This window comes from Salvia hispanica, chromosome 3 (assembly GCF_029641045.1).
Source record: "Salvia hispanica isolate PSC_SH4W2 chromosome 3, Shi_PSC_v1, whole genome shotgun sequence".
Classification (NCBI taxonomy): Eukaryota; Viridiplantae; Streptophyta; class Magnoliopsida; order Lamiales; family Lamiaceae; genus Salvia; species Salvia hispanica.
Window position 1 is genome coordinate 2,321,999 of NC_142694.1, and position 13,522 is coordinate 2,335,520.

General features: G+C 36.5%; 2 protein-coding genes across 2 annotated transcripts; both read left to right on the forward strand.

Moving 5' to 3' along the window:
• The first annotated feature begins 1,886 nt into the window (after positions 1–1,886).
• On the forward strand, positions 1,887–5,425 carry LOC125211320 (disease resistance protein RPP8-like). Its single transcript, XM_048111055.2, has 2 exons — positions 1,887–3,046; positions 3,505–5,425. The coding sequence occupies exons 1-2, from the start codon at positions 2,080–2,082 to the stop codon at positions 5,229–5,231; spliced, it is 2,694 nt and encodes an 897-aa protein (XP_047967012.1). The 5' UTR covers positions 1,887–2,079; the 3' UTR covers positions 5,232–5,425.
• Positions 5,426–9,867: 4,442 nt separating this feature from the next.
• Positions 9,868–12,886, forward strand: APX6 (ascorbate peroxidase 6). The gene is made up of 9 exons (XM_048108754.2): positions 9,868–10,164; positions 10,701–10,816; positions 10,974–11,044; positions 11,232–11,274; positions 11,363–11,459; positions 11,552–11,635; positions 11,913–12,034; positions 12,107–12,173; positions 12,271–12,886. The coding sequence occupies exons 1-9, from the start codon at positions 9,908–9,910 to the stop codon at positions 12,371–12,373; spliced, it is 960 nt and encodes a 319-aa protein (XP_047964711.1). The 5' UTR covers positions 9,868–9,907; the 3' UTR covers positions 12,374–12,886.
• Positions 12,887–13,522: the final 636 nt, after the last annotated feature.

Sequence of the window (13,522 nt, forward strand, 5' to 3'; positions counted from 1 at the left end):
ACTAAGATAGCTCTAATTTCTTTTTACTTCATTTTCTTACCAGTTCTAGGTGGTGCATGGTATTTGTTTTATTTGATTTTTGGTACCTATCTTGTTCATTGGGGAAAGAGGTCAATTATTCTCAATGTTCATGTAATATCTATTCAATGGTATTATTATTCACCCCCAACACTTGCTCAGCTCTTGGAACCTGCATAACTTAGAACACACTACTTCATTTCTAATTTCATTTTTTACTCCAATATTCACTTGGCCCTCCTACTGGTGTTGGGTTTTTAATATCATTCAAAATAGAAGAAACATCCTAATATGACTCATTATCTATCTTCAACATGAACCACACGTTCCTTTCCTTGGATTGACATAAATTGTAGACAAGTCAAGTGAAGTAGTCGGCCTACCAAGGCTGATTGACTGACAATACTTGTGTCAATTCTCAAATTCTCTATTTTTATGGGATTGAGGGAAAATGTAAAATGGAATGGGTTAGTCAAATGTGAAAATTCATTATCATAGTTAGTAAAAAAATAAGTGCGATAAATAATATTCTCTCTCTCTAGTAACAATAATTGGCCGAATTTCTTTTTTTGTCTATATCCATTTGTTGAAACATTTTCTCATTTTATTTTACTTTATTATTATGGTCTCGTCATTCATTAAATTATTTCAACTACTTTTTTTCCTTGTTTCTTTCTATCAATTAGTCTCTTCGTCCCACAATAGGAGTCACTCTTATTATGGGCATGTGTTTTAAAAATGTAAAGAATAGTGGATTAAAAAAGTTAGTGGAAATGTGACCCACTTTTTTATATTGTTTTATAATAAAATGTGAGTGAAGTGAGTTAGTGGAATGAGAGACCTATTTACTATTTATGATAAAAGTGAATTATGACTTTTGTCATGGGACGTAGGGATTATGAATTAAAACTCTTGTTATCCACATTAGCCTATTTCTGATGATGTAAGAAGAATAAAAAAGCAATAATAGAAAAAAGCAGCACAAGACGGGAGGAGGGAGTACTGCTGTTTCAAAGGAGCTACACAGCACTTTCCTCAATTTTATTAATCATTTAGGAGATAATTTGATATGAAGTTATCCATATAATGCATGGCTACTAGCAAATCAACAAATACGAAATTGACCATTCCCTGCAAGTAGCCCCCCTTCTCCATAATTTTCCACAGAAAAAACAACTAGTACTACTCCCTCCGTCCCACTTTAGCAGTCTCATTGACTTTTCTGCACTCGTTTTGCAAAAATGATAATAAATAGTTAAAGTGGAAAAATAATAAAATAAAAAAGAGAATAATGTAGATAAGACTCTTCTCTATACTATTCTCTTTTTTACTTTATTATCTCTTCACTTTAACTATTTATTATCATTTTTACAAAACGAGTGCAGAAAAGTCAATGGGACTGCTAAAGCGGGACGGAGGGAGTAATATTTATAAATAAAATAAGAGAAAAAATATCCCCCTTCTCCATAATTGTCCACAAAAATTAAATCTAATTTATAATAAAATAAGAGATAAAGTGTCCCGCTTTTCCATAATTGTCCACAAAAAAATAACCAATTCATCGTAGTAATAGTAAAGATAAAGTAGCCGCAATTGATAGAATGAGAGAATAAATAAAGCCACAAGATAAATTATAAATATATATGATAAATAAAGATGGATCTTTACCACAAATTTTTTTTCAAAAAAAGACTAGAAATAATTCATTATAGACATAAAATTAATTACGTAAATTATTCTTAAAAAATCAGACAAGTAGCGTATTAGGTTTGTCTCAAATTTCAAATTCGGCCAAATTTATTTTATACTATATAGTACTAGTATAAAAGAAAAATCAAACTAGCATTCATAATATCAGTCCAACATTACCTATAAATATATATAATACTTCATCTACTTTCTGTTAAATGTATTATTTTGATTCCATCGAGTGTAATAAATACTCCAATCGTCCCTAGACATTTCTTTTCAGCATGAAATTTAAGAAAAGAGAGCGCTGTTAGTTAAGTGGCTGAGAATAAAATAAGGGAGATAACGCTATAACCTCATACATCGATCGATATGGCGGCGGAGGCAGCAATCTCATCGGCGGTGGAGCTACTCGGCAATCTGCTGATCCAGAAGGTGAAACTACTGCGAGGCGTGGAGGGAAAGGTGCGGTTGCTGAAAGATGAGCTGGAATCGATGCAATCTTTTCTAATAGACGCAAACCGAAAGCAAGCTAAAGACGAAGGAGTCCGCGATTGGATAAGGAAGATCCGAGAAATTGCTTTCGACGCTGAAGACACCATCGAAATGTTCGTCATCAAAGCCGAGTGTCTCGGGAGGAGAGGCCATTTCGAAAGATTCATTAGCTTCCCGAAGCGCATGCACGACCTCGACCAAATCGGGGATGAGATCGACTCGATCCGTGATAGGCTTGAAGCGGTGGACAAAATCCGCGAGAGGTACGGGATACAGATTGTCAAAGAGGCAGATAAGGAGAAGGATAAGGAGACGTCGCAAGCTGAATCGCGGCGACGGTTGTGTCATTGGCAAAAAGACGAACACCTGGTGAGCATTAAAGATGCTGTGGAGGAGGTGATGCGAGAAGCGATTCTGAATGAGGAGAAGAGAGGGCTTTCAGTTGCGGTTATACAAGGCATGGGTGGGATTGGGAAATCCACACTTGCACGGGAGATATACTACCACCCCGACGTCGTTGGCGGTCCATTCGATCGGCGAGGATGGGTTGTGGTGTCGAGTGAATTTACTCCACATGAGACGATCAAGCAGATCATCTTCCAGCTGTCCAGATCGGATGAGGAGAAGGAGAAAAAGGAGAAGGAGGAGGAGAAAAAGAAAAATAAAGTGGCTGAAGAAATCCAGATATTGGAGCAGTCGACCAAGGATGAGCATTATATCTTACAGAAGCTTCAAGAAATGCTGTACAAACAACTAGAGGGATCAACTTATTTCATAGTTATGGACGATGTGTGGGAGCAAGACCATTGGAAATGTTTCAACGGTGCTTTCCCCAATCAACAAGGTATGTTTTTCTATGTTATTTCCATTTTAAAGTTCTTAATTATTGGACATTATTTATATGCAATAAGAAGCTGGCCCTATAATATAATTATACATTAAAATATTAATTAGATTCGTATCATTTTATGAAGTTTTCTTCCGGATGGTTCGATCAGATTAAATTGTGAATCGATACTTGGTTGGGTCGGGTTTGCATATGAAAACTAGTTAAATATAGTACTACCTTCTTTCGAGTATCATTTTGTGTATGGTATGAGTTTTAATGTATGATTGGTAAAGTAAGAGAAAAGGGGAAAAAATAAGAGAGAAGTAGAAAAAGTAAGAGAGAAGTAGTGTTAGTAGAATAATGTGTAGGGTTATTATTCGTTGAAAACTTTCCATAAATGAATGTGTTCTATTTTTTTTGGATGGCCAAAAATGAAAATTGTGATCTAAAACTTAGTTTTGGTCCCCTTACAGATAAAACAAGTAGATTAATCCTTACGACCCGCAACAAGATTATTGCAAAGCATGATCAATATGTGTTTAAGATGAAGTTTCTAGATCCCGAGAAAAGTTGGGAACTGTTCTTGAAGAAGACATTCATTAACCACACCTATGGCACATGTCCAGAAGAATTAGAGAGTATTGGCAAACAAATCTTGGAAAAATGTGATGGTTTGCCATTAGCAATTAGCGTGGCAGGAGGCTTACTTATGGATGTTCAAGACAGGAGAAGATGGCAAGAAGTTCTGGATCAAATTGATACCAATATTCCCAAAAATAATGTACCAAATATTTTGGGATTGAGTTATCAAAATTTATGTTCCCCTCTGAAATTATGCTTCCTATGTCTAGCCTTTTTCAAGGAAGACGCTACTATTCCTTCAAATGAGTTATTAAGCATATGGCATGCACTAGGCTTGATCCAAGAGAATGGAAGTAGAAGTATAGATGATATTGGAAGAGGTTATTTAGACGAGTTGATCAATCGAAACATGGTTCAAATCAAGGATTTAACGCTGGATGGCCGCGTTAAAAACTGCCATTTACATGATCTTTTACGGGAAGTGTGTTTGGTGAAGGCGAAAGAGGAAATGGGGTTTCATATAATCGAGAGGGGAGAGGAGGTGGCGACGATAGCTCCTGTCTCTTCCTCGTGGAAGCCTCGTCATCGCATTGTCTATGGTCGGAACCTCGACACGCTGCTGATGGAGCATACCCGCCATCTCCGCTCTCTCTTCATCGTCAATTCCGTCTCCGATGGCTTCAGCGATGTCTGTGTGAAAACCCCATTCCGTTTCTGGAAGAGTTTTCAGTTGCTCGAGATACTCTACCTTGAAGGTGTTGGTTGGCGGAGTTTCCCTCACTCGTTCCGCTCGTTGATCAGGCTGAGGTACCTAAGAATACAGTCTGATTCTGAGTCTGAATCCGCTGAGAGGATCCGGATCCCAGGGTGGTTCGGTCACCTCAAAAGACTTGAGATTCTCGACGCCAGGAGCGAGAACCTCGAGTTACCAGAGGCTACTCTGGAAATGGATCGGCTGCGCTACTTCAGCGCAGCTCGCGTGCACGGGCTAGCGTCCATATTCAGCTGGAAACATGTGGAGACGTTGAAATACATCAGCGTAGACGACCTGCTGCGGTGCAGCACAACCTCGCTCTCGACCTGTCCTGTTCGAGAGCTGGGTCTGTTTCTTGACCGGGAGAGAGAGGGAGACGTGCTCAAGAGAGCGAGGGAGTCGATGGAAGAGATGATGAATCTCGTGAAACTGGAGCTGAAGTGGGATCTGTCGCTGTGGATCGAGCCAGCGATGATCCCTCATCTCGCAGGGCTCACGAAGCTGAAGCTGCGAGGGAGGATGAGGAGGTGCCCGGATCCGGGCGTGTTCCCGCCGAATCTTACCTATCTGACGCTCGTGCACACATTTCTAGAGGAGGATCCGATGGCGGAGCTGGGCAAGCTGCAAAAGCTGGAGTACCTGAAGTTAAGTGGCTATGCGTGCTTGGTCGAGAGGCTGAGAGTGTTGCGCGGGGGATTCCTCGGCCTCAAAGGGCTCTCCATTAAGGATACGTATTTGTTGAAAAGGATAGATGTGGAAGAAGGTGGAATGCCGCAACTCAAACTACTACGGATCCAGCAATGCCCGGACTTGAAGACTACCAATTTGCCCCAACGAATTCTTGCATCATTGTCATCGGTATGATCAAAAGTTATGGAAACATTTCATGTTTATATCATTTGATGTACTATTTGGTTTTGCATATGACGAAAATACCCAAAAATCGAATATTTAATCTGAAATAAATTGTAATATAGTTTGAAATTTGGTTAGGTTCGGATATTATAATCAACTAGTGTTAACCCACGTGCGATACACGAAGAAATATTTTTTCATCATATGATTTAAATTGTTAATTAATTAATTAAAATGAGAAACAACACAACCATATAAGATTTAAAAATAGAAAAATATACTAAATAATGACAATTCAACAAATATATACTCTCAATTCATTTTACACCTAAAGACATAAAATTAAACATATTTAAAATGGAATCAAGACAAACACATTTATTTGGACAATAATGAAAGACTATGTCAAGTGTTGGCACTTTTGAAAAATACATTAGACCAATCCTTCGTACGGTATAATATAAATCACTTTTGAAACAAAATAATAAATCAACATCTCATAATATTCAAAACGCCAAAATTATGACTATAAAAAAATTCAAATAATAAACTATAAAAAAAAATATTACATTCATTGTTTGAATTAATATTATTATATTAATAAAGTATAATGATAGCCCTTTTTTGAATGTTGGGGTGCTTATCTTTATTTATTGCACTTTTAAACATTGCTTATTCTTAATACTGCAAGTTTTCTTTTTGTAAAAAGATACTTTCCTAATAAAATAATCCACTATATACCTAGTAAACCAAAATTTGGTAGAATATTGCTTTATTTTGTTTGAACAACTAATTGTTTGATCAACTCGATTTTGCTAGGCTTAATTATGTCATTGCAAATACATATATACTTATACATACATGAATTTATTAATTCATCATAACTGATAAAATATTACTAGTATTTTTTATGATACCATTTAGGGCGCGTCTGGTAGCCCCAAATAGCCGTGAAACACCATTCCAACTGGGCAATTCTCCCGTTTGGTAGCACTCCCTCCAATCTGCCGACCCGGAATACAACAACCGGGTTTCACACTTGCGTATACTATTATCAGCGGAATTGTGTCAACACAATCAGAGAGGGGAGTGGTATTATTTCACGATTTTGCCGATTACAAGGGGAGGAAGGTATTTGGCCGAAATTGCCCTCTGTAGCCGTTGCAAAATTGCATCTTGTGAACCGACGAAGGTCAAATTTGGCCGCCACAGTCGCCGGCGAGGATAACTGTTCACTCCCGACTGTCGTCCTCTTTTCAATTCCGGCTCCTTCGCACTACCTCCATCCGGGTATGTCGAATTCTCGATTTTTTTTGGTTCGATCTGGTAGCTTTGACTATGAATTTGGTGTTGGTGTATGAAATTGGGTCCGATTTGAACAATTTTCCCCCTGCGCTTTACAATTTGCACAGCCGAATTGCATTGTTTAGGAGCTCAATATGTTGGGGAATGTTTTGAATATGCGAATTGTGTGTGGTTGTGAATGTTTGGAAACGATTTTCGCATCAAGTTTGTGGTTCTCGTCGCCGTATTGCCTCTGTAAGTATCTTCACCGAATTTCCGGTAGTAGGCCGTTAATGGGAATCGCGTATACATCGATTGTATGTGCCTTGTCCGACGGAGACTACCCGAGGTATATATAATCGGAGTATATGCAGTCGTGATTTGAGATTTGATTTGTGTATAGAAGATGGATTTGGTGTGGTTGTTTAATTCAATTGGGTCTGATTTGTGTCAATTTTGTTGCTTTATCAAAGATGAGTTTGCCTGGCAGAATTGGGGTGCATCTGCCATCTGCTATAAGCTAGATTGTGCTTCCAATTTGCCCGTCCCTTACTATTTTTCTGTCATATTTGAATTTGGAGTTGTGAATGGTCCAAGTCCAGATTGAGTGATGTGGTTGTTCTTCGGTTATGATAGGTTTCCATCCACACTAGTTTCCCTCGTTCTATCAAGCTAGTCCCTCTGTGAATGAGCTCTTATTTTTCACTGTTTTTTGTAGTAAAATTTGCTCCTCATTGCATGTTGTAGTCCCTAGATGCTTCACTTTCCATCTGTCTAATTTCAGTATGGAAGACCCCAAACAAAACAAAAAAAGGAAAGAGGCATGCTGATTGTGTTCTTAGAGCAAGGAGGATGAGGAACTTGTTGGCTGTTACCTCAATGATTGTGGGATATGCAGCAAGAGATGAGATGGGGGAAGCACGGAGCCTTTATGATTTGGCCGCTGAGAGGAATTTTGTGATGTGGATTGCTGTTATATCTGGTTATGTGAGGCTGCAGAGATGTGAGGATGTTTTTGCTTTGTTTTGTGAGTATGCAACAGTGGATCGACAAGGGTGATCCTCGTCAGCATGCTTGTTGCATGTGCTGTGCAAGCTGAAGTTGGTCCTGGGAAACAAATTCATGGATACATGTTGAGGTTTGGGATTATGATTTATGATGGATAAGAAGGTGTGATGAGGGGTAGTTTAGTCAAGCAAATTTTGTTTCAACCATACTCTAATTCAACCAAACCAAGGAAACTGGGCTATAATTTTTGGTTGGCCTGAACCAAACAACCTACAACTCTATCCACTCATTCATGAAATCTCATTTACCAAGTAGCCATGTTAATTATTTTAGGGGCTACCAGACGCACCCTTAATATAATTATAGTGCTAATGATAACATAAATATACAAAAATAATAAATTGTGTAAAGATGAAGAAATACTGCGATAAAATTCGCGAATCATAAAAACGCGATATTCTAACTATTGTAACTAATGAAAAAAAAAACAATAAATGAAATGGAAATTACAATGAAAATTATAAAATAATCGAACTATTAAGTCTAGTTAAGGAAAACTCTCTTTAAGCAAGACAAATAACATCATCATTAGTACTCTCGGATTGACGTATTATCCCCAAAGATGAAACGACTTCCTCCTAACGTATATAACATCTCAAACACGCTAGGCATCGATGAACTTGACGGAGCTCCAAAAATCGAGCAATACAATGTTCCTAAAATGTACGATAAAATGTTGAGAGCTTGAGAGAGAATGGAGAATGGTTTTATTGGTGTGTAATTTATCCACAACTCAATACCTTTTATAGCCATAAAATGACATGAGAGATCATAGAATTATAATATCATAAATGATAAAATTAAGAAAATAGAGTTACAAAATTTGTTAATGGCTTAACTGTCTCATATTAAATTATAATTTGAGCATGAGTTTCCAAATTTTAATGACACATTGTTTCTTCATCATTTGGCCATGAAGTCTAAATTGTAACCGCCTCATTTAAACTAAATTAAATTTAAAAATATACTCCCTCCGTCCCGCTTTAGCAGTCTCATTGACTTTTCTGCACTCGTTTTGTGAAAATGATAATAAATAGTTAAAGTGGAGAAATAATAAAGTAAAAAAGAGAATAATATAGAGAAGAGTCTTATCTACATTATTCTCTTTTTTACTTTATTATTTCTCCACTTTAACTATTTATTATCATTTTTATAAAATGAGTGCAGAAAAATCAATGGGACTGCTAAAGCGGGACGGAGGGAGTATAATTTTTCGTCACTTGTAACGGTTGTAATTAGCATGATTGGCGGTTACAAATTAAAATCATAACTTAATTATATAGACCCCAAAATTTATAAATATTTAAAAATTGACCCAAAACTTATTAATATTCAAAATTAAGCTAAAACTTGCCTTTTATATATGTATAGAATAGATAGATAAACACATCAAATATATCTTTTAATATTTTATACTTTTATAAGTATATTAATAACTAAAAACAAACTCTATGTGTGTTGATTAATATTTATAAATGTAATAATATTTAGATTTATAAAGATTGTAATTGTGTGGATACGTTAATTAGTTGATGTAATACATATTTTGTGCCAGTTATAAAAAGTAATTTCAGATTTTTGGTTTTTTGGGAAATAATGTGTAATTTCAGTTTTTTGGGTTCAGTTTTCGTATTTTGGATTTCGGTTTTTTGGATGTTTTGGATATATTTATGCAATTTCGAGTTTTCGGTTTAGATTGATTTTCATTGTGTGGATTTCGATTTTTTGAGTTCAGTTTCTTTTGGATAATTCAATTATTTTTTATGTTTATTTTCATAAAGTTTTGAATTTTCTATTCGATTCGGTTTGGAAAAAAAAAACTAAAGCCTCACCCCTACAGAAAATTGACCAATTAGACCATGAACAGCCAACCAGTTGAGTTGGTCTTTTTTAGTTTTGAATTTTTCAAAAATAAATTTATTTTTGCACCAAGACATAAGGATTAGTTTTATTTAGTTTTGAATCAATGGTGGTCTGGTCTACTTCACATATGTAACAGAGTGAAATACTATTTTGTTAAATTTTATGAGCAGTTTTCTTTCAAACTTAAATACTTTCTCCATGTTCCAGAAAAGTGTTAAAATTATTTCTTTTTAAGTCTTTTTTAAAAAATATGAATTTTCTAATTTTAAAAACTCTTTTACCTTATGTGGAATTTTCCACTAATAATACTTTCGCCGCAAACTAACATCGACTCATCAACAAATGGGCCATATAAGCCCAATAACTAATAATTAAGCATCTATTTTAAAATTAATAAGAATAAAAAAATCAAAAATCAGTTGGATAAAAGGCATTAACGGTTCTGAGCTGAGCTTAACAACCTACTAAAAATGAACTGCACAGCAACCACCGCCGCCGCCACCGCCGATCTGGCGCTGCTGAGCTCAGCTGCCTCCGTTTCCGCCGCAAGAGAGCTCAAGCTCTCTTCGAGAAGCTCTCCGCTGGTTAAGTTCGCCGCGAAGAGGCTCACAGTGTCCTGCGCTGCGGCTTCTTCGCCTCCGCATTTGGGGAGGCGAGGGCTAATGTATTTGGCTGCGACGTCGTTTCTGATTCCTCTCCCCAAACAAGCAGCTATTGCTGCTGCTGAGTAAGTTCATTAATGTCTTTCATTTTATTTGCTTACTTGGCATGGATTATCAGTAGCTTTTTTAGGTATATGTTTTTCCTGATTTGGATTAGATTGTTTGAATTTGGATCAAGCTGATGCTAATTTGTGAACTTGTTTGTGAGCTGATTAGGTATTTTTAGGGCTTAGAAGTCAACATTGTGTGTTCTTATTGTTCATTATTAGACAAATTGATCTAGTTTATACGTTTTTGCTGATTTGGATTAGATTGTTGAAATTTGCAACAAGCTGATGTTAATTTGTGAATTTTTTCAATGAGCTGATTAGGTATTGTTAGAAGTAAGTATTGTGCTTATTGTTCATTATTAGACAGATGAACTTATTTGTGCTTAGAGAGTTGATGAAAAAATTGGCATTATTGCAGCTGTATATAGTATATACACACACATACATCCATGTATCTGTGCATATAATATGTCGATGCTAGTTAGTAGTTACAATAATGTGCTCTTTTTATGGGAAAGAATGGCTTATTGATGCTAAGGTTTTCAATTCAGTGAAAAGTCCCTGCTGCAAGAAGAGATCAGGAAGGTTATGACCAAGAATAAGGCTCCTGGTTTCCTTCGTTTAGTTTTTCATGATGCTGGAACTTTCGACGAGGGTGATAAAACAGGTATCACAATGAAAATGATACTATCTCTTTCAGTTGAAAGGCATCTCATTCTTGAAAATATTGAGTTGCATTGAGAGTCATGTATATATCCTGTAATGTATACTGGGTGATTTATATAGCAATTTGGTTTTTTAGCTGATCTTATCATGTGTTTTAGGTGGTATGAATGGATCAATAGTTTATGAACTCGACAGACCTGAAAATGCAGGTCTTCAAAAGACAGTGAAGGCAAGCTCCCCATATACTTCTTGTCTCTAACCTCTTTGTTTTTTTCACTGCTATTTTTGCTCTAAACGAAGGTCTCAACTATTCTACGAATTTCCTTTTTAGTTCTCTGTTGAGTTTAGTTATCTGCTTTTGCAACCTTTGCATAAAGTTTAGTCAGCTAACTCCTGATGGATGCATTGTTTTTTAGATTCTGGAGAAAGTGAAAGAAGAGTTGGAATCAGTACGACCAGGTACTTTTTGCGAAAAGAATCTTAAAGTTTTGCTTGGTCTAGCAACAATCATGTGCCAAACTAATTCCTTCTTGTTGGTGTTTTCTAGTATCCTGGGCAGATCTGATAGCTGTGGCTGGAGCAGAGGCTGTTTTGATATGTGGAGGTCCAGAGATCCCTGTTCGACTGGGAAGAATAGATGCAACGTAAATTTAAATTCTATTTTCCTACATGGATGCGCTCAACTATGATAGCAATTAGTCTCTCACAAGTTCTATATTCGAATATTGGTTCTCAGGGTACCTGATCCCACTGGGAGGCTCCCTGAAGAGACGCTCGATGCAAAGAACATGAAGAAAAGTTTTCAAAACAAAGGCTTCTCGTGAGTATCGATATCTGAAAATGCAGTTTTTCTTTGTTTTGTTGTACATTCCAGTAGAACTGAATCTCACATAAAGTTCAGCAGGCTTATTTATTGACAGCATCACTCAGACAACAGAAGTATATTTATTTAACATATCTCATATTTGAAACTTAAGTCTTTCACCAAAGAAGCTCACATTAGTATGAAAGTGTAAATCTATGGCCTATTTCTTGCAGTTAACTATATGTACAGTGATACCCATGTGTATAGATATTCATTCATTTTTCATCAATAGAGCCCAGGAACTCGTTGCTCTATCCGGAGCTCATACTATAGGAGGCAAAGGATTTGGAAGTCCAGTAGTGTTCGACAACTCTTACTACAAAATCCTTGCAAAGAAATCAGGGTCATCTTCAGGTACTTTACCATCTTGTTCAACTTCTTTCCCTTTTAGTCAGTGATCATCATTTCTCTCTCTCATTCACGCAGGCGGCATGTCCAGCATGGTTGGCCTTCCCTCGGACAAGGCACTAGCTGCCGATGATGAATGCTACGGGTATGCCAACAAACACAAAAAATTTGGTCCATTCTAATGTTATCTGTGTCAATACAGATTCAGTAACTTTGCTCTCCTTCCTTTTCTATTCCAACAGGTGGATCTCAAAGTATGCAGAGGATCAAAACCTCTTTTTCGAAGATTTCAAGAAAGTCTACACCAAGCTAGTGGACACCGGTGCAAACTGGAGCTCTGCATGAGCTGAGACGAGCACTGGTTTGTTATCGCTTCTAGTTTAGTTTGTAGCATTGTGTTCGTATTGTAGTATCAACATAAAGTAGACAAAATAAACGAGTTCATGTCCCACCAACGTGCAGTAGATGCCGGCTAACAAGCCGGGCTCGACACCATCTCTCTTTTCAATGAATAAGCTCAGATGAGAGCATGAGCAGACCCCCACCCTCAGAGGATGGTTGAAACATCATCTTGAGGGCCCTTGTTCCCCTCTCTGTCTAGACAGTTGCATTTAAGTCTTAGAAATGATTTGTGTTTTGGACCACTCTGAGAGAGAGAGAGAGTGTGTGTTGTGTGTGTTTTCCTTCCATTGTATGTGGTGAAGTTGCTGTGAGATACTGAGAATTTAACTCTATGTTGAGTCAAATCGGATATGAATAATAATACCACGTAATAATAATTCAGTGACAGTAGCATACTACTCCATGTGAAGACAAATATTTGTCTATTATTGAAATGCCATTTTTTCTCTTTTTTAATTATTTATATTTCTAGTATGTGATGCTTGTATTAAGCCAGCCACACCACTCATTTGCATGATTTATCCAATACTACAGCGTTAGTAAGAATAGCTGCAATCTCGTACAAATAAAGGGGCAGGCAAAGGTCCATCTTTAAAATTTATATTTAGCTATTTAGCACTTATTTTCTTGTACTATTGATTATTGAAGAATTTGTATTCAATGTTGGAGAGAATTTAACATGCTTTGTGTTTGAATAAAACAATGAAAGCAAGCTTATTTTAGTTGAATAAATAACAATTCACAAATTTAAAAGCTATATTATTTAACAAATATTTTCAAATAAATCGAGAATGAGGGTGTGGTCCATCAAGTAGATATATGCAAAGAGGTTTTTCTTTCCCTTTCAAACTTAATGAGTGCAAATAATATTCTTACAAATTTTGAAATCTATTTTTGAAGTCTCTTTCATCTCATGCCCTTCCACCCTAAAGCGGCACTTTTATATCTCTAAGATCATTCCATTCATATCTAGATAGATTTTTTGGGATCATTAAATCCACTACTTAGGCATGAAAACTACATTTTCTTTTACCTTAAAAACATGTATTTCATGTTTTCTTGAAAATAACACTGACAATTTATCAAATTTAA